Source organism: Megalobrama amblycephala, linkage group LG20 (assembly GCF_018812025.1).
Source record: "Megalobrama amblycephala isolate DHTTF-2021 linkage group LG20, ASM1881202v1, whole genome shotgun sequence".
Taxonomy (NCBI): domain Eukaryota; kingdom Metazoa; phylum Chordata; class Actinopteri; order Cypriniformes; family Xenocyprididae; genus Megalobrama; species Megalobrama amblycephala.
In genome coordinates this window covers 3,057,447-3,080,356 of record NC_063063.1, presented here as the reverse complement: position 1 = coordinate 3,080,356, position 22,910 = coordinate 3,057,447, and the positions used below count along the sequence as shown (strand labels likewise).

At 37.2% G+C, this 22,910-nt stretch overlaps 1 protein-coding gene across 1 annotated transcript in view; it reads right to left on the bottom strand.

Annotated features, from left to right (window-relative positions):
* Positions 1-22,910, bottom strand: part of pemt (phosphatidylethanolamine N-methyltransferase) — an 87,777-nt gene that overhangs the window by 47,800 nt on the left and 17,067 nt on the right. The window contains exon 3 of the mRNA XM_048170660.1: positions 8,380-8,495. Within this exon, the coding sequence (XP_048026617.1) occupies positions 8,380-8,495 (116 nt within the window). The remainder of the gene's footprint in view (positions 1-8,379; positions 8,496-22,910) is intronic.

Below are 22,910 nucleotides of genomic sequence, written 5' to 3'. Positions count from 1 at the left end.
AGTGCACACGACAGGCTGCACATTTCCCTGTCTGTGCTGCAGCGGCTTTCCCCTGCGTGCTTCGGCACTTGAAAGAGCAGTTCCTGAAAGAGCTTACACGAGTAGTTCGCGTCTTTTTAAAGATGTCGTTCTACTTGTGTGTTTCTGGATGCGGTCGTTACCTGGCGCCTCGGGATGGTCACCAGCGCTGTATCACGTGCTTGGGCTTAAGGCACGCTGAGGCGGCGTTTGTGGACGAGTCATGCACCCATTGTGGGATGATGACCGTCGCGGAGTTGCGGTCGAGACTCCACTTCCTGCAAAGGGGTGGAGTCCCGGTCCCGGCGCCTCGTTCCAATCCTCCTCAGAGGGTTGCTTCGGGCGCTGGGACTGGTGACTTGAGGATCACGGTGAGCGCGCTTCCTTCGGGGAACCAACCCCCTAGGAACCCTCATCCCTCGTGCACTCCGCAGCCAGTAGAGCTGCCGGGGGAACGCGGTGGACCACCCCAGAGGTGTGTACCATCCGTATCCTTCGGAGCTCCCCATGACGACCAGATGTCGATCGCTGCATCGGAGGGTGAGCCTGATACTTTCGGGGATGACGATTCGGCGCAGCTGCCTCCTTCGGGAGTGACATCTGTGCCCGATTCAGACCCGGAAATGATGGCTATGCTTTCCCGGGCCGCCAACAGGGTCGGGCTCGTGTGGAATCCTCCACCGTGTCCCGAGCCCTCGCGGTTGGACGATTGGTTTCTCGGGGTGGCAAGGGCTGGTTCTCAGTCCCCCACCCCAGTGCCTTTCTTCCCGGAGGTGCATGAAGATGCAGCAAGGGTTGGAGCGTAGGCTGTCCCCCTCCACCCTCAAAGTCCAGACTGCTGCTATCTCCGCTTACCACGACCACATAGATGGCAAATCTGTTGGTCAGCACGACCTGGTCGTCAGGTTCCTTAGGGGGGCGAGACGGTTAAATCCTCCTCGACCTCCCTCCATACCCTCTTGGGACCTCGCTCTGGTGCTAAGAGCACTCCAGATTGCTCCCTTTGAGCCTTTGCAATCAGCAGACTTAAAGATTCTGTCTATGAAGACTTTGCTGCTGGTTGCATTGGCCTCCATCAAGAGGGTAGGGGACCTGCAGTCATTTTCGGTCGACGAATCGTGCCTGGAGTTCGGGCCGGGCGACAGCCACGTGGTACTGAGACCCCGGCCTGGCTACGTGCCCAAGGTTCCCACCACTCCCTTCAGGGACCAGGTGGTGAGCCTGCAAGCGCTGCCCTCGGAGGAGGCAGACCCAGCCCTGGCTTTGCTCTGTCCAGTCCGCGCTTTGCGACGGTACATAGACAGAACTCGAAGCTTCAGGACCTCAGACCAGCTCTTTGTCTGTTACGGAGGCCAGCAGAAGGGAAAGGCTGTCTCCAAGCAGAGGATGGCCCACTGGATAGTGGATGCCATCGCCCTGGCTTATCAAGCTCAGGGCGTGCCCTGCCCGCTCAGGTTGCATGCTCACTCCACGAGAGGTGTAGCATCCTCCTGGGCGCTGGCTCGTGGCGCCTCGCTGACAGACATTTGTAGAGCTGCGGGCTGGGCGACACCTAACACGTTCGCTAGGTACTATAGCCTTCGTGTGGAGCCGGTCTCCTCCCGTGTTCTCGCCTCAGGTCAGAGGCACGGAGAGGCCCCGGCTTAGTGTCCGCTTGCTGCGCGACATGCGCTTCTTTTCTCCAGAGAGTCCCTACAAGGCAGACCCTGTCGAGTCCTCCGACATCCCTTCGGCAGCCGACGTGGCGGAGCGTCGGTCGCCAGGCCTATACTCCGTTGAATCCTTGAGAACCGGATTTAGGCTGGGTTCCATATGTGTGACCCTACGGGGATCCCATATGCGGCTTTCCACGGTTGCTCCTAATCGAAGCCCGTGTCTTTCCCTCTGGGAGAACCCACCAAGTTGGAGTCACCCCAGTTACTTCCACATGTTGTACAACCTACAAGGTTAGTCCATATGTACTTATCCATATAACTCCTTCGGGGAAGGATATGGGTTCCGCAGCGTTCCTTATCTGACGTAAGGTTACGCTCCCAGTGGTATCTATAGTCTCACTGAGTGGGTTTTGGGAACAACAGTGATCGACCCTCTCTGTGTGAGCCCGGTCCCACCGTCCTTAGGCAAGGGGGTTCAGGTGGCTCACAACAGAGCACTGGAAGAGGGCACCTCCTGTGCGATCCATTTTGAGGGTTATATTATCTGTGTGAACTTTGTTTATGCAATGTATTAGAGTCGCGAGCTCGGGGGCGGGGAGCGCGAGGATTTAAAGGGGAAGCAGCCTGAATCGGCGCATATTTAATGATGCCCCAAAATAGGCAGTTACAAAAATTAATTAAAAAAAAATGTGGTATAATGGGGTATTTTGAGCTGAAACTTCACAGACACATTCAGGGGACACCTTAGACTTATATTACATCTTGTGAAAAAGCATTCTAGGGCACCTTTAACATTATAAGTGAACCTCACGGAACATATTAAAATAATTTAAAAAATCCATGCAATGACCCCGTTAAAACAAAACCACGCTGCCTTTAAAATAGTACACAAATTTATTTGCAGTGCCACCTACTGGTGCAAAGCTATAGTCAAAAATATTGGTAAACATGCACTTAGCTTTGCTCTTCCTTTTGTCATATTTGCTGTTGCCAGTGTTTTATAAAAACGCTATTGACTGAAGCCATACAGGTCAATTCTTTGCATATCGTGGCTAAAAACAGCCTTCAGCGCTTGAATGCTGGGTTGAAAATGGACAAACCCAGCGATTGGGTTGTTTTACCTAACCTGCTGGGTAGTTTTATTTAACTCAAATATTGTTTAAAAATTACTGTATTGCTTGCTTAAAATGAACCCAAACTATGCTGGAAATTAACATTTATGAACATTTTTAATAAGTTCAGTGAATAATAATTAAAGGTGGCCAAGAATGCTTTTTCACAAGATGTAATATAAGTCTAAGGTGTCTCCTGAATGTGTCTGTGAAGTTTCAGCTCAAAATACCCCATAGATTTTTTTAAATTCATTTGTTTAACTGCCTATTTTGGGGCATCATGAACAATGGTAACTTTAACCTCATTTAACAGTACATTAGCAACATGCTAACGAAACATTTAGAAAGACAATTTACAAATATCAGTAAAATTATCATGCTATCATGGATTATGTCAGTTATTATTGCTCCATCTGCCATTTTTCGCTGTTGTTCTTGCTTACCTAGTCTGATGCTTCATCTGTGCACAGATCCAGACGTTAATACTGGCTTGTGTAATCCCTTGAACATGGGCTGGCATTATGCAAATATTGGGGGCGTACACCCCGACTGTTACGTAACAGTCGGTGTTATGTTGAGATTCGCCTGTTCTTCGGAGGTCTTTTAAACAAATGAGATTTATATAAGAAGGAGGAAACAATGGAGTTTGAGACTCACTGTATATCATTTCCATGTACTGAACTCTTGTTATTTAACTATGCCAAGGTAAATTCAATTTTTGAATCTAGGGCACCTTTAAACAATAAACATATTAAATTGCTTATTAATAAATGTTCACCTTTCAACTATTATTTTGGGTTCATTTTAAGCCAGCCATACAGTATTTTTAAACAATAGCTGGGATAAATAAAACTGCCCAGCACGTTGGGCAAACAATCAACCCAACCTCTGGGTTAAAACAACCAAATTGCTGGGTTTGTCCATTTTCAACCCAACTTGGGTTGTTTTTAACCCAGTATACATGTTTTTTCAATGCCTACTTTTTTTTTTTACAGTCTAGAACAGAACAAATGAGTTTAACATTGTGTGAGAACATAGTGATGGGTCTAAAATTAGAGAAATGAAGTGATAAATACCCTTAATTCCTTAAATGAAATAAATGCACTGAGTTCCATGTGTGATTAGGTGCTGAAATTGTATTTTGGCAGAACAAACTGCACGTAGAACAGTCTAACATTATCATGAGATTAATCAATAATAACCCTCATAGGGAAAGTTATTTGTGCTTTCAACGTGAAATACTGCTTAAAAGGCATCAGATAGCAGTGGTGTTCTGAAATGAGGAAGTCCTCAGTTTTTTTTTTAATAAATCAAATGTAAATTCATGTCCCAGTTACACTTAATGTAGAGACGCAGGAGAGATGCGGACTCCCGCTGTTGGACAGTGTTAGAAAAACAAGCATTTTAGACACTTTGGTCATTTTGCATTGTTTTATTTTTGTTTTTTGAGGAGGCACTGCTTTCCTTGCCTCCTCGGATGAAACGTCCCTGTCAGATAGATGGTTTGTTTCATTGTCGAAGGCGTTGCGAACCTTCCAATCCTCCGAGACTCTATGAATAGCTTTCATCCGCTGCCTTTCACTACATCAATTCTTGGAGGATTTGTGAGCAACCACAGTGTAATGAATCATACACAATAATAAAGATATTATGCATGCAATGATTAATCACTAAAGTAAATCTAATTATAAATGGAATGTGGCTAAATATAATAGATGTTAATCCATATGCTAATAGCTTTAGATGGGTCTGTTTGGGGGATTGGAAATGTGTCCAATGTACCGTCGCAGAATCTGTCCCCATAGACAGAAGCCTAAAAATGAAAAGACGTGATTGTGCATAATTCCCTTTTTGAAAGTCTAGCCTCCCCAGAGACTGTACGCAGCATACAGCATTTCAAGAAAGAGATGTGATTTTCAACAGGTTGCATTAATTATGCCTTGTAATGCACCTTATAATGCATTATATGCATTGTAACCACAGTTAATCATTGCTATACCTTTAGAAAGTATAATGCATTTCAGATGTAAAATATTATAATGCATTTTAACTTTGGTTACAATTATTTATGAAAAGATGTAATGCATTACATCCAGTGTTGTAAAATTAATGTGTTACTCCCTAAAAAGGTAACTAGTTGCGTCACTTACTTTTTATGGAAAGTAATGTGTTTTGCATTAATTTTTCTCAGATGGCTGAGGCTTGATCTCTTCCAGGCCATGCAGGTATCAATTTTTACAGAGAAGTTTAAAGCAGTGATGCATTCAACAACATGGCCTATATTTTCTTTTAAAAACACATTAAGAATATTATTACAATATTCTGGGAACTTTTACTATTTCCTGACCCCTAGAGCGATGTATACCATACAAAACATCTCTTAACATTATGGTTTATATTACCTACTGTACAACTCTTTTAATTTTTATTTTAAGTTTATTTTACATTGTTACTTTTGTACTTTCTGTCTGTTCAAGCACGCATGAGTTTAAATGTCTAAGTGACTACGTAATGGAGAAGAGAATTTTACTTTAGTAGTTTAAACATGTTTAAATTATTAAACTGAAAAGTAATGTGCATTACTTTTTAAAAAAAGTAATCTGATGATGTAATGCTCATTACTTGTGATAAATTACCCCAACACTGATTACATGTAGTTTACGAATACCTTTATAATGCATTATACATAAAGGCTTCGAGAAAAGTGTTAATGCGGAGCATTATGTGAAAAAGCATTCTGATTGGCTCTGTGGTCACTTATCGGAGTAAATCTGACTGCTCATCATTCTGTTCTAGGATGAAAGCAGCACTCTTGATTGCTAAGAGGGAAAGAATAAATGCCAAGATTTTCTGAAGCATATTTTTGTCATGCAATCCTGTGTCTTTTTCTGAACTGGTCTGTAAAGCTTCACTTCAGATTCTTAATGCATTCTGGCTATTTCTCTCTTTCTTTCTTTTCTTCCTGTCTCAGTAAGAAACCCTCACGTGGAACAGTGAATACACAGATGGCCATTTTCCATTGGCAAGGAAAAATTAGCATACAGTCACTGTGACAAAACCCTGTTTTGTTGCCATGCAAGTGGTACATACATAAATTAGGAAGGTGGAAAAAACAGTAGCCCAAGAAAGAAGACTTCTTAAAGAATCCACATAGGGCCTTTTTTCCCTAAATAGTAATCCTTTCTTCTGACCAAAGCTATCAATCTCTCTATATTTTTTCCCTCTTTTTGAAAGTCACAGAAATATCCTGGCCTTCGGTCACAGACTCAGTTGTCTTGCATCATTGGAATGCTTGGCTCAAGATGAACAAAATGCACGTCTCAAAATTCTTTGGGTATTTTGAATTTTTTGAAAAACCTTCTTTTGCCATCTAGTCCTAGGTTTTTCGCCTGAACCAACCGAGTACAGAAAGATTCACTGGAGTCTGATTGTCAATAATTATTGAAAAAAAAGTAGAAATTCCATTTCACGTCCGTGACGGGATGCCAAAACATTCGGAGCATGCATGACGGTTTGCGCGGCAGTGGTTCCGGGTCTCATACCACAAGAAAAACAACAAACGATGCTAATATACACACACAATGTGGTGTAATACTACGAAAAAAAATTATAATCATAACCTTTATCTCAATAGCAAAATTCCAGATGGCCAGACAGTGATTCATCTTTTATAAATCGTTAAAATATTAATGTCTGTGATGCTGTGAGCACGGAGACTGTTGTGTAGACTGTAAGTATTTAAAATGTTTAACTTTTTATAATGTTTGATGTTTGATATGAATAAATAGCGCTCATAAACGGCCGTTGATGGCTTTTGCAAATGAAACAAGTTGAGGCTTGGTCCCAGAAACGGCGTTCCTTACGTCACGACTTGGCTATCACTCTTGGTCACATGAAAAAGGACAAGGCAACTGGCCACTTGGTGGCGCTATAAAATGGGGGGAAAAACACAAAAACAGCTATGGCTACGCAACAGTCAGTCCGATGGACTTGAAAATTGGCATGCAATGTCTTTGTCTCTGAGGACATTCATGTATCGTGAAAAACACGGCCGCTGTCGGCCAACGAATTTTGAGCACCTATTGGACAAGGTTAACAAAGGCCGATCAGAACGAAACTTGCTGGGCCTGTTTGACTCATAACCCCGGAGGCCTGTGAGAATTCAAAAGAAATTGGCCAACTCTGCCTCTAGGACCACTGCTGTCAATCAAATCGCTATTGGAGATTATTCGAAAAATGTACATTCGTGAACTAGTCATAGGATTTTTCGCTCAACCTCAAAATAAATAAATAAATTAAATATGCAGTCCAATTCTCTGGACACTTTAGGTCAATTATTATCACAAAAATCTTGGACTTTGGCATTTGGATATAACAGGGTCATTTAGAAAATGGGCGTGGCCAAGTGTACACAAAAGCCTATCATTCCTAAATGAAAACTCTGAACATTAAGTGAGCACATGCAACATATGATTCTAAAGATGCATGCAACATTTATGGAGATCGGGCCATAGGTGGGGCTATAACTGTTAAAACATTTTAAAATTAAAACATAATACCTACATGTGCTTAAAACCCTTAAAGGGGACCTATTATGCAAAATTCACTTTTATAAGGTCTACACTGTGTAAACAACCAGCCTATAAATGGTAAAAAAAAATCAACCCAATATTTTTCTTTTTTTTATAATCCCCATAAATCATAAACAGTCTGCAATGTCATGTGAGTGTGGCCACAATAGAGATGGTACTCAAACCCAAACAGATGTTTTATTTGTTTTTAGCAGAGTATTGGAGGCACAAGTTGTACAGGCTCCGCCCTCTTTTGTAAAGTGGGGCGGGGAGCAGCAGCTCATTTGCATTTAAAGACACATGCACGAAAACAGCATGTTTTTCCTTGCACTCAAAAATGGACATTAACAACATGGTAAAATAAATGATCTGTGGGGTATTTTGAGCTGAAACTTCACAGACACATTCTGGAGACACCATTACATCTTGTAAAAAGTGGCATAATAAAGTTATATGCCTAAGTTTGATCATACTTCTGAAAGTCTGCTATACCTTTTTACAGAAATACTTCCTTGCATATCAATTTTGGTAAAGTTGGCAAGCTCAAAGTGTACAGCGTAACAGGACTGATCCTGATAGCGATCGAGCTCAGTAGCATATTCAGTGTCTGTTTGTGCTGCAACATATTCACACTCTCAGAACGGGGTAGAAAATAGCACCAGCCTGTCTAAAACACACACACACAGACAGAGAGAGCTGCTGGATGTCACATGCAACGTCGATGACACCAGCAACTGCAGCACAGAGACGAAGGCTGCCATGGCAACGACGAGATACTCATGAGAATCAACCAAATGAAATAAGCACGGCGAATGTGCTGGTGGTCAGATGACCACGTCAGACAGATGTCGCAGTATTATTATTGATGAAATCAATAAAAGGCTGCAAAGTAAACAGTGCATCTTTGGTCTTATGCAAATTGGTGCAAAATGGGTCAGTTGATCAATTTACAGCATTATTTATTGCGATACAGAGTTGACCCATGACAATAAATAATACAAAGGCAGTGGTGGATGTTGTTACCTGTGGCTACGGTAAACATTGAGGAGCAGGATGAGAACAGCGAGGGAATAACAGGCCACGTACGGACCGCCAAACAGTCGGGTCAGGCCTCGTGTCCTGTGCTCCCATCTGGCAACCTGAAACATGAACAAATGCAGTCATACGCACAACCACATACACCTATTTTAATGAAGTTCAGAGACTCTTCTTTATTATCAGGTAATTATAACATTTCATACCATTTCTTTATCTTCTTACAGTGAATCAGAGACCGCTGCAAATCTAGCTGCCATCTATCGGTGAATGAAACATTTATATGTACAACCAGGGCCTAAAACTTTTTGCCACACCTGTCAATGGCTGGTGACTTTTTTTTACTGGCCATAAAGCAAAAACAGGCAGTTATGACACCAATATTTTAGATGCTAGTGAAAATTCACAATCCTCTATTCCAATTTCGATACCACAGCTAAAACTACGAGGTTAACTAATATAATTTTAATTGCATACATTTTCAAAGACAAGTTTTATCGAGATTTAACGTGCATGTTTGGTGCTTCGTTGCATACTTAAATGTGTTTCTGGGAGTGAATTACAGTGCAGAGCATGTTTTTTCCTGTTGCCAGCAGGTGGCGCTATGACTAACTGAATATTGGTGTATTGATGTCTTTAGGCCAGGACTCTTATCACACATGTGAAGTTTGGGGCAGATTAAATTAGACTGACCAAATATGATGTTGTTCTGATTAAAGCTCTAGGAGGAGTTAGTTAAAATACAACGACTGGAAATGGCAAAAATTGCACATTTTGCAGAGAAAATTCAAAATATCTGACTTCCTGTTCAGTTTTCAGATTTTGCACCCAGGGGCTTTTTTGTAGGTATTGGGCTGTTACATCTGTCTAACAAATTTCATACTTGTACGTGAAACGTAGTGAGAAGGGTGCTTAATTGAAATTTTGAAGGTGGCGCTATCGAGCCATTTGCCACACCTAATTCTGAAACCCATATCAGACGTACATTTTCACCACTTCTGACACGTGTGCAAAGTTTCATGAGTTTTTGAGCATATGTTTTCTTTCTCAACTGAAGACATAACCGATTATGTTTACTAGTTTACTACTTGCTGAGACATTTTTTGACATAATTTTGCATGAAAATTTGTGTCTGTTCAAGCACAGGAAGGCATGAAAGAGAGTTCAACTTAGTATGTGTGCGCTATCTGAGACAATGTGCTCAAGGGCGCGCACTTTGGATGTTTTGAATGTTGAAATTCCCACATAGTGTGTGAGTATATCGAATTTCCTTTTGCATGTTCTAGTGCTTGAATATTTACAGTGGAAAGGCTCACTCTTGTGATGACCGTCAACTGTACAGAGCATTGTTCACGTTCATGTTCTCACAGCATTGCATTGAATTCATAAAAATGTTACCGGACATCTGGCGACTGACACAATTTCATATACTCGCCAAACACTGATTTTGGTGATTGTTAATTGGCATTTGGTGCTTGCCGAGTGTTAATTTTAGGCCCTATTAGTAGACTGATATAGTGAGAAAGATTAGACACTTTAAGCCGTAATATATAAAGTTCTCCCATTATGCTATTTTAAAGTTTCCTAATTTTGTTTTGGAGACTCATACAATAGGTTTACCTTCATGCAAAATGAAAAACACTTTCTCATTTTCTCATAATACACATTGCAGCATCAGCTCTTTTCTCACAGTGTCTGAAACAGTTCGATCAAGGATCCGGTCCCTTAAACTCCTCCTTTCCGAGAGCGTGCTCTGCTCTGATTGGTCTGATTGCAATTGGTTGATTGCTTACAGCATGTGATGGAAAATTAGAATATCCGAATTTCAGCTCTTCCTCAGCACTTGATACACAGCGATACGATCAGTAACGATGCCGTCAGTTTTACCGTATCAATCTCATCCTTTAGAAGTGCATCAAAGTGGATTTGCTCTGGCAGCAGAAAACAGCGTCTTCGACATGAACAACACAAACCAAACTCTTCCAGTCTCAGCTACTGCTACAGTGTTTGAGGGTGGGGTAAAGTAGACAAAGTTCACATTCAGCCAATGAGGACCAAATTAAGACTGGAATTACTGACGACTCGTTTCAGGCAGATCAGAATCGCCTCTTTCTTTTAGCAGACAAACATATCTGCACTTTGATCTTTTGAAACTTTACAGAACTTTAATTCACAAACAGCTGTATTACACACTACATGAAAGGTAATATCTGAAAAAGCGTCATGGGGCACTTTAAAATAAGTGTCAGAGTGATACAATTACGATTAAAACATTAACCCTAATTAATGTCTAATTTATTCTGTATCTAATAGATAATTAAAAGATAACAATATCATTGCAGTGGCTTAAACAACCCAAACCACAAATAATGTTTATATCAGATTATTTTATGGACTGCTTTTTTACCATTATTGTTGACTGATTTTCGTTATTATCCAGTCCAATCAAAAAATTTTTAATGCACTTCTAAAAACAAAGGTGGTTCAATGAAGAACCTTTTAGCATCAATGAAAATGGTTCTTTTATGTTGTTGCTGTGAAAACCCCGTTTTGAAACCTTTATTTTTAAGAGTGTAGGAAATTAGTTTTGTGTATTATTTTTTTATAAAATTATGCAGTCACACTTAAAGGTGCTCTAGAACTACTTTTTAAAAGATGTAATATAAGTCTAAGGTGTCCCCTGAATGTGTCTGTGAAGTTCCCATAGATTTTTTTTAATTAATTTTTTTAACTGCCTATTTTGGGGCATCATTAACTATGCACCGATATATAGGTCGCGGCCCCTTTAAATCTCGTGCTCCCCCTCCCCCGGAGCTCACGCTTGCCTTGAACAGCATAAACACAGTTTACACAGCTAATATAACCCTCAAAATGGATCTTTACAAGATGTTCGTCATGCATACTGCTTGCATACATCGGATTATGTGAGTATTGTATTTATTTGGATGTATTACATTTGATTCTGAATGAGTTTGATAGTGCTGCGTGGCTAAAGCTAACATTACACACTGTTGGAGAGATTTATAAAGAATGAAGTTGTGTTTATGCATTATACAGACTGCAAGTGTTTAAAATGAAAATAGCGACGGCTTTCGTCTCCGTGAATACAGTAAGAAACGATGGTAACTTTAACCACATTTAACAGTACATTAGCAACATGCTAACGAAAAATTTAGAAAGACAGTTTACAAATATTACTAAAAATATCATGTTATCATGGATCATATCAGTTATTATTGCTCCATCTGCCCTTTTTCGCTGCTGTTCTTGCTTGCTTACCTAGTCTGATGATTCAGCTGTGCACAGATCCAGACGTTAATACTGGCTGCCCTTGTCTAATGCCTTGAACATGAGCTGGCATATGTAAATATTGGGGGGCGTACATATTAATGATCCTGACTGTTACGTAACAGTGTTATGTTGAGATTCGCCTGTTCTTCTGAGGTCTTTTAAACAAATGAGATTTATATAAGAAGGAGGAAACAATGGAGTTTGAGCCTCAGTGTATGTCTTTTCCATGTACTGAACTCTTGTTGTTCAACTATGCCAATATAAATTCAATATTGAATTCTTGGGCACCTTTAATGTTATAATACAGAAATATACACTATTTATATATAATATTAAATATAAAAATTATATTTTTTTATGTTTATATGGCTAAACCTGAAGTTAAATATAACTTTAGGGTATCTTGTTTAACCGCTAAATATCTTTGCAATCGTTTGAATATTTTATAACGAATTGATGACAAGCAAATCAGATCATGTTTCTCCAGCATATTCTTTTAAGGATCTCTCTCACAATAATTAAAGTGACCTGTCCTCACACAACCTGAGTTACCTTTACTTTTCCTACATGCATAATGTACAAACAACAGCCTGTTTTCAGCTTTGAGAATTATTAATGCTTTCTTCTTTCTACAGAGCCCCCCTCTTCCCTCGCCTCTTTCTTTCAGGAGCCTCTCAAAGCAGACGCTGGGGTTTTGTTTGTAATCACTCTCCTCACTGTATGGATATTCATAGTCCATGCCTGTATCGTGGGCAGATGACAACCTGTTAGAAGAGCAGCTCTTAGCTGAATTAGAGCCCAACCTAAACCCTGCTGAACCACATAATTAATGAGCAGAGAGTCTCTCTTCAGCTATTCCCAGTTCAGCCCAGGTCACCGGCACCCACGATTACAGCAGATAAAGTGATTAAGAGTATCGCGCAGTGCCTAATTAAGAACTTTTGAGAGGACGATGAGAAGCCAGATGGTGGTTATGTACTGAAACAATTTTACTGGCAGATAGAAATACTGGCAGAAATACGCACTTGTTTTGCTTCGCAAATCCTGTAGGTCAATCCGGGTGACTGAGTCTGCTAATTGGGGAAAAATAAAAGTTTTGACTTTAGCATGCTCTCAAATAGACATGCTAATGCAGACACTCATATTTCACAAGATGGAATAAATGAGGCAGAATGTGGAATAAAACAGCAATTTGTTTGAGGTGTTTTGCCAAATATATAAATGAAACCACCAGCTGTAAATCAGCTCAGAAAGTATAGGGTAAAACATTAGGATAGGGTGAAACATTTCATTTTCCATGACCATGGATGTCTCAAAACATTAATATCTCTTTTATTAATCATGAAAATCAACATTTGTGAGATTTTTTATTACATGAACTATTTTGAGTTTAAATAATCAATTGCTTTGACATGGGATAGTGATATGAGAATTTATTTTACGTTGGATATGAAAGCTATTAAATATTATTAAGATATCAATCATCAACCAAATGACCAACCAGATTTTGGGGCAGAAAACCCCACAGTTGCATGCTGTTGCTGGTGTTTTTATTGTTTTATTTCATAATTGTTATAATTCAAGGAGTTTTTACTAACATTCCATGAATAAGATGAGAATCTCATATATATATATATATATATATATATATATATATATATATATATATATATATATATATATATATATATATATATATATATATATAGCAAATCAGCATATTAGAATGATTTCTGAAGGATCATGTGACACTGAAGACTGGAGTAATGATGCTGAAAATTCAGCTTTGCATCACAGGAATAAATTACTTTGTCAAATATATTTAAATAGTACACAGTTATTTTAAATTGTAATAATATTTCACAATATTACTGTTTTTACTGTATTTTTAATTAAATAAATGTAGCCTTGGTGAGCAGACGAAACTTCTTTTAAAAACATTAAAAATCTTAGTGGTTCCAAACTTTTGGACTGTACTGTGTATATATATATATATATATATATATATATATATATATATATATATATATATATATATATATATATATATATGTGTGCATGTGTGTGTTTGAAAGCCTCTTCTGCTCACCAAGGCTGCATTTATTTGATCAAAAATACAGAAAAAACAGTAATATTGTGAAATTATTAGAAATTGTTAGAATTTAAATAGCTGTTTTCTAAAGTGTAATTTATTCCTGTGATCAAAGCTGAATTTTCAGTATCATTACTCCAGTCTTCAGTGTCACATGATCCTTCCTATCAAAAACATAAATAAAATCTGAATTATTACAAAAGTTTGACAGGTAGTATTTTATTTTATTATTTTTTGGGTCATATAATAATTATGCAGTGTAATTATATTTACTTGACTGGGACTCCAGTCAGACATCAAACTAATTTGTGAAACTATTATCCAACACCTGGGCAAATACTTTGGGAAACTATTGGAAATGCTTAGACTGAAAACTGGAAACAGGACATGATTACTTTTGGTCGTTCTGTTCCAGAATGAAAGTGGCAATTTTGGCACATGGACTATCCAGAAACAGTTGTGCAACGTGTTCGTTTCATAATCTCAATCAAGGGTTTTCGAGATTACCGTAATAGAGTGCACTAAATGGAAATTATTTGATATTTCTGAAGAATTTATGGAACACTAATATGCTTGATCAATGGACTGAATGTCCTGTATATGGAAATCAAAGCCAGTGGCAGATGATGATATAAATATAATGATAAAGGATTCAATTTTAAGCAGCTGGACAGAAATCCATCCAGCGGTGTGTGTGTTTGTGTGTTTGTGTGTGTGTGTGTGTGTGTGTGTGTGTGTGTGTGTGTGTGTGTGTGTGTGTGTGTGTGTGTGTGTGTGTTAGTAGAGTCCAGGCCTCATTAGAAGTGTATTATGCACGCCGGCGTTCAAGAGAACAGAACAGAACATACAGCGACAGTATAAATGATGTCAGGACGGCGCCACCATGATGTCTGTGTTAATAAAGCTGTTGCTTTCTTCTGCAGAGGGACACTTTTGACCCAATAAACATGAACGTGCTGCTACAGATGTGTGTAGTAATTATATTACTGACATTTCTCCCTTTCAATTTTTAATCACAAAGACAAAGTTACACTTATGAATAATTATAGAAAAATGATGGTATGGTAATTCTATTTTGCATATATGAAGTAATGGCCATGAAGAAAAAAAAAAAAGACATCTTCACCTTTTATTGTAAAAGATTTTGTAAGCATATTGCATAGTTAAGCTTGGAGTCAATTGCTTTATTTGTGATACATGACAAAGTGTGTAGACAAGTTTTGGCTAGCTAAGATATGTATTTGAACCAGATATAAAATGTCCATTCATTTTAATGACATAGTTTTAAAGGTGCCCTAGATTATGTTTTTAAAAGATGTAATATAAGTCTAAGGTGTCCCCTGAATGTGTCTGTGAAGTTTCAGCTCAAAATACCCCATAGATTTTTTTTTTATTAATTTTTTTAACTGCCTATTTTGGGGCATCATTATAAACACGCCGATTTTATGCTGTGGCCCCTTTAAATCCTGTGCTCTCCGCCCACAGAGCTCGCGCTTGCCTTAAACAGTGCCTTAACAAAGTTTACACAGCTAATTTAACCCTCAAAATGGATCTTTACAAAGTGTTCGTCATGCATGTGGCATGCATGCGTCGGATTATGTGAGTATTGTATACTGTTATATTGTTTACTTCTGATTTTGAATGAGTTTGATGGTGCTCCGTGGCTAACGGCTAATGCTACACTGTTGGAGAGATTTATAAAGAATGAAGTTGTGTTTATGCATTATACAGACTGCAAGTGTTTAAAAATGAAAATAGCGACGGCTCTTGTCTCCGTGAATACAGTAATAACTGATGGTAACTTTAACCACATTTAACAGTACATTAGCAACATGCTAACGAAACATTTAGAAAGACAATTTACAAATATCACTAAAAATATCATGTAATCATGGATCATGTCAGTTATTATTGCTCCATCTGCCATTTTTCGCTGTTGTTCTTGCTTGCTTACCTAGTCTGATGATTTGGTTGTGCACAGATCCAGACGTTAATACTGGCTGCCCTTGTCCAATGCCTTTTATAATGTTGGAAATGTGGGCTGGCATATGCAAGTATTGGGGACGTACATAACAGTCGGGATCATTAATATGATATTTGCATATGCCAGCTCATGTTCAAGGCATTAGACAAGGGCAGCCAGTATTAACGTCTGGATCTGTGCACAGCTGAATCATCAGACTAGGTAAGAAAGCAAGAACAATAGCGAAAAATGGCAGATGGAGCAATAATAACTGACATGATCCATGATATCATGATATTTTTAGTAATATTTGTGAATTGTCTTTCTAAATGTTTCCTTAGCATGTTGCTAATGTACTGTTAAATGTGGTTAAAGTTACCATTGTTTATTACTATATTCACAAAGACAAGAGAGCCGTCGCTATTTTCATTATTAAACACTTGCAGTCTGTATAATTCATAAACACAACTTCATTCTTTATAAATCTCTCCAACAGTGTGTAATGTTAGCTTTAGCCACGGAGCACTATCAAACTCATTCAGAATCAAATGTAAACATCCAAATAAATACTATACTCACATGATCCGACGCATGCATGCAGCATGCATGACGAACATCTTGTAAAGATCCATTTGAGGGTTATATTAGCTGTGTGAACTTTGTTTATGCAATGTATTATAGAGTCACAAGCTCAGGGGCGGGGAGCGCAAGGATTTAAAGGGGAAGCACGCTGAATCTGCGCATTTATAATGATGCCCCAAAATAGGCAGTTACAATAATGAATTAAAAAAAAAATCTATGGGGTATTTTGAGCTGAAACTTCACAGACACATTCAGGGGACACCTTAGACTTATATTACATCTTGTGAAAAAACGTTGTACGGCACCTTTAATTTAAATTCTCATATTTTCAAAATGCATTTTCAAATTGTTTACAATCAGCATAAATATGTTCATAGTGAAAACAATTAAATACATTCAGGTAAAATTCAGTAACGTGTTTTTGTCATTTTATTAGTTTTTCACTTTTTTAAATATTGCTATTAAGGATTCATTTGTTTTTATTTCAGTTTTAGTTTTAATTAAAATTTATAGTTAAAACCAGTTACAATTTTTTTAATTAGTTTTAAAAGGAGACTGTTTGTGTGTGTGTCCCTTTAAATGCAAATGAGCTGCTGCTCCCGGCCCCCTTTCCAGAAGAGGGCGGAGCTTTAACAACTCAACAACAATAAAGCTGGAGAATCTCACGCAGCCGACACTGATGGAGAGACTCAGGAAGAAGTTACAACTTTTAGAATGAAACTGGATGTTTCTGAATGGTTAGTGGATAAATTTATGTAGTTGCTGTGGAGTTGATTCAACTCATCCACTAGCATGTGCCGTCATGTTCATCTTTTGTGCAAAACCCGTATGGACGGGACGCCAACTATACATAGCGTACCTGTTTGTCAAACAGAGCCATACACCAGGCTAACATTTATGATTGCTATCAAATGCTGTGAATGGTCTCGCTCAGACAGAAACGCTCCTTTTTTAGCAATTGAGCATTTTTTCTTTTTTGTGGGCCATAATGGAGCATAACTTATCCCTCTTACCACAATAACTCAAAAGACGATGCCGAGTTTAACCCACGATGCCTGAGAGGAATGTGAAAAGATCACTATAAACACACAATCTCAAAGGTGAAACGTCATAAACAGTGGCATTTTGACACCTCTCTTGAACTCAATCCTCTAGTGACGCACGCACCATCCAGCCTGCAGTCTGTAATTACACTGAAAATATCCTTAATTAAAGTCTCGTTACGAGACTGCATATGATGACTCATAGCTACATTTTCCACTCTCAAACCAACAAAGATTGCAGGTCTATTAGAGTTTTTGTTAATTAAATCGTTCTGTAGCTTTAGAGAATGACAATCCCCCCACGCAGAAACACAAAATATGAACTAAACCACTTAGGATCCAATTAGGATTTACTAAAAATGGAAACTGAATACCAACAGTGGGTATGTTAGTAAGTAGCTGACAAAATGCTTTTACGTCCGTATGTGGAATAGAGACAACATAACATGCGTCTTTGTTATATAAGACATTCTGCTGAGGAAATTACAAAACTTTTAGATGAAAACGTCTATTACAGAAGCGGCTGGCAAACACTTGTAGTGAAATGATACGGCTTACAGAATGTCAAGGGAGAACCTGGTAGTATTAAAACTAACTGAAGTGGTCTGTGAGGGGTTCTGTATCCGTATTACATCTGATTAAAGTGTTAGTAGGAGCTTTTATTTGTGGCAATCTTATCTGACATCAGGGTAAAGTATGTACTTGATGCACCGGCCCTTGTAAGTGCACTGGCATCATGATTGCATCCAACATCGATGTAACTGTAATAAGTTGACTGCAAACACTGGGGTTTTGTTCATACTCAGAATAACAGATCAACTCTTGATAAAACCTGCATATGTGGAAGATTCCTGTAGCGAATCTTCAGTCTCTCTCTCCCATTTTCTGCCCATCTTTCATCATTGGAGGAATATAAAAGAGTGTCTGAGTGCAAATCTGAGGAGGAAGGCATATTATCTTTTGAGAGATGCATACGTCCACTCAGAAAAAGTCCAGACTGGACTTTCTTAATAAACATGCTAATCTTTACGTTTGGATGGATCTGTTTGGACACTTTAGTCACACTTTAAAATGTATGAATGTCATTGCATTAGAAATAAAACAGCACATCAATTTCACTAAAACAAAACAAAACAATTATATATATATACATATATATATATATATATATATATATACAGTACAGTCCAAAATTTTGGAACCACTAAGATTTTTAATGTTTTTAAAAGAAGTTTCGTCTGCTCACCAAGGCTACATTTATTTAATTAAAAATACAGTAAAAACAGTAATATTGTGAAATATTATTACAATTTAAAATAACTGTTTTCTATTTGAATATATTTCACAAAGTAATTTATTCCTGTGATGCAAAGCTGAATTTTCAGCATCGTTACTCCAGTCTTCAGTGTCACATGATCCTTCAGAAATCATTCTAATATGCTGATCTGCTGCTCAAGAAACATTTAATGTGTACAATTGTACAAAATATTTGTGTACAATATTTTTTTTCAGGATTATTTGATGAATAGAAAGTTCAAAAGAACAGTGTTTATCTGAAATCTAATCTTTTGTAACATTATAAATGTCTTTACTGCCACTTTTGATTGATTTAATGCATCCTTGCTGAATAAAAGTATTCATTTCTTTAATTTCTTTTCAAAAAAATAAAAATAAAAATTCTTACTGACCCCAAACTTTTGAACGGTAGTGTATAATGCTACAGAAGCTTTGTATTTCAGATAAATGCTGTTCTTTTGAACTTTCTATTCATCAAGGAATCCTGAAAAAAAAAGTACACAACTGTTTTCAACATTGAAAATAATCATAAATGTTTCTTGAGCAGCAAATCATCATATTAGAATGATTTCTGAAGGATCATGTGACACTGAAGACTGGAGTAATGATGCTGAAAATTCAGCTTTGCATCACAGGAATAAATTACTTTGTCAAATATATTTAAATAGTACACAGTTATTTAAAATTGTAATAATATTTCACAATATTACTGTTTTTTACTGTATTTTTAATTAAATAAAGCAGACGAAACTTCTTTTAAAAACATTAAAAATCTTAGTGGTTCCAAACTTTTGGACTGTACTGTGTAATATATATATATATATATATATATATATATATATATATATATATATATATATATATATATATATATATATATATAGATAGATAGATAGATAGATAGATAAAATAAACATTACCTGAAATAAGACTTATTTTATTTTAGTTAGTTGTAAAAGCAATATTTCTCATTTTTTAGTTTAACTTGATTCAATAAAATAACTAAAACTGAAATTAAGAAAATGTATTAAATATTTAGACATATTTTAAAAAAAATATGTATTTTATCATTTAAATTGACTGAGTGAATAAATAAATAAATAATTGATTGACTAAATAAATAAACAAGCGATTGAATAAATAAATAAATTCATAATTAAATGACCTACCTAATAATTAAATAAATGTCTGACTGAATAAATAAATAAATAAATAAACTAAGTAAGTAAATTAATGACTGACTGAATAAATAAAATAAATAAATTCATAATAATGATTGAATAGATAACTAATTAAAAGACTGATTGACTGAATGAATGAAATAATGTCACTTGTTTTGATTTATATATATATATATATATATATATATAAAATGCAAATACATTCGTACATTTTAAGTGTGGCTGATGTATAACAACCATCTCCTCTCTTTTCTCGCTCCCTCTCTTTCGTTTACAAGCCGCTCCTCACCAATCCATCCATTTGTCCATTTATCCCCCATGCTTCTTTCATCCATTTTCCTCTGTTTTTGATCAGATTTTAAAGGCTGGAGCGGGTGGTCATTCACGGCGCTCATCTGAGACTGATTTGTGCCCACTTCAGGCCCATCAGGTGGGCATCCACTCATCTCCAGAGCTCAATAAAAACCCTTATGTAACATAATCCTGCTGTCTAATTGGGCGCACAGCAATTCTATCCATCTTCCCCGTTGTTATGTCCATCAAAGGCACCTGCGAAACCCTTAGCGGTCAGTTTACAACATTCCTGTAAAGGGAACACAGCAAACACTACAACATGCTGCATTAATATCATGCTGAAAGAGCCGTTTGATGGAAAACACATCAGCGAAAGCACACTGGATGCTTCATCAACACCTCTCCTGTTTATGAACTATGTGTATTACAGTGCTTTACTGGACTCTACATTATGTAATATGCAAAACAAGAGTTAAAAAACACAACCATGCATTAAATATCAGTACTACATCAGAGTATATTATATTGGTGCTATGCCTAAACTCAATGAAGCATCACAATCTTTCCAGAGACATTGCCAAAAAAAATTACATTCTAGTTTTTACAGTTTAAAAAAAGTACAGATCTCTAATATCTGACAGTATCAGCCATTAAATCATGTTTATTGGTTTCTGACAGAACTTTATTATAGTGCATCCCTACTAAATGCATATGTGAATTTAGATACAACTAGAAAAGATGCATATTTGTTTTGTCAATACATTTTCATTATTTAAATGTTATGATGACACTTTATAATAAGTCAATGCATTAACTAACATTAACTAACAACGAGCAACAGATTTGTTACAGTATTTATTCATCTTTGCTAATGACAGATAATAAAAATACAACTGTTCAATGTTGTATTATGTATAAATAATGTTAACAGATACAACTTTAGATTTATTTTCTGACTTGCATGCATTTTAGGTTTAAAAAAAGAAAAGTAGGCCTACATGAATCATTCTTGTGCTGAGTGTGTTTCAGTGTGTGATAACGGTGCAAATGGAGCACTATGGCATACTGTGGATCAGTATGAGACTGAAATTGCTGATAAATGTTGCATGTGACGCATTAGAACACAAGCAGAATGACCAAACACACACACACAAAATCACACTGCCAAATGATTTCAGGCCAACAAGAACAAACACAAAGGCACTGGATACAAACACAAATACTGGAATGACCTTATGATCTGAGAATCTCACTGGAGGCAAATGTGCTTAATATTATAATATTATAAAAATATCAAAAAGTTAAATTTGTCTACGGTAGAATTTATAAACAAACTTAGGAAGAGATTGGTAACACTTTACAATAAGGTGTTCAGTCATGATAACTAATGCATTAATGTTAACAAACCTCATTGATTAGTTTAAACAAGTGGAATAAAGTTTACATGCAGAGATCTTTTGTTTAATACTGTTTTTTATGGCAATACAACTGCGCACCAACATCATCATCATCATCATGTGAATCTGTGGATTCAGTTTGACCATCTTGAACTCAAAGATTCCTCACATCTTCTTGACCGTCTAATGTCCTCAAGGCTTTTTCTAGTATTTTCGTGTTGTCCATGCGCACGAACAGCTGACGATGTGTCACACACTCAGCATGTGATAGGGTTAATACACACTTTTGCCAGAGATATTTCAAGTCAGTGGTGTTTTCCTCTAATGAGCTTGACAGACAGGAAGACTCCAATGTGTCTACTTGAAATCTTGTTATCAATTATCATTTAGGAGATCAGGAACACAAAGCTGAATAGAAGAGTTGCCGTGTGCTGCAGATGGAGAGACAAAAGACTGATAGTTCTTTGGAAACTCAACTTCTCCTGCACTTTATCATTCAAGTGCTTTTTACATTCATTGCAAAAACACTTGAGTCGTATTCAACCAACTCTCTGCCTTTCTCACATAGAACAACCTACTGGACAGCAACCAGTCTGGCTTCAAAAGCAGCCACTCAACTGACACTGTGATTATTGAAGCTTCCCAATCATCAGTACTCATCTTGTTAGATCTCTCTGCTGCTTTTGACACAGTTAATCACCAGATCCTCCTGTCAACCCTCGTGAACCCTTATGAACTGCACTCCAGTGGTTCAAGTCTTACATCTCACGTCCAAAAGTTTGGAACCACTAAGATTTTTAATGTTTTTAAAAGAAGTTTTGTCTGCTCACCAAGGCTACATTTATTTAATTAAAAATACAGTAAAAAAACAGTAATATTGTGAAATATTATTACAATTTAAATATATTTGACAAAGTAATTTATTCCTGTGATGCAAAGCTGAATTTTCAGCATCGTTACTCCAGTCTTCATTGTCACATGATCCTTCAGAAATCATTCTAATATGCTGATTTGCTGCTCAATAAACATTAATGATTATTTTCAATGTTGAAAACAGTTGTGTACTTTTTTTTCAGGATTCCTTGATGAATAGAAAGTTCAAAAGAACAGCATTTATCTGAAATACAAAGCTTCTGTAGCATTATACACTACCGTTCAAAAGTTTGGGGTCAGTAAGAATTTTAATTTTTATTTTTTTGAAAAGAAATGAAAGAAATGAATACTTTTATTCAGCAAGGATGCATTAAATCAATCAAAAGTGGCAGTAAAGACATTTATAATGTTACAAAAGATTAGATTTCAGATAAACACTGTTCTTTTGAACTTTCTATTCATCAAATAATCCTGAAAAAAAATATTGTACACAAATATTTTGTACAA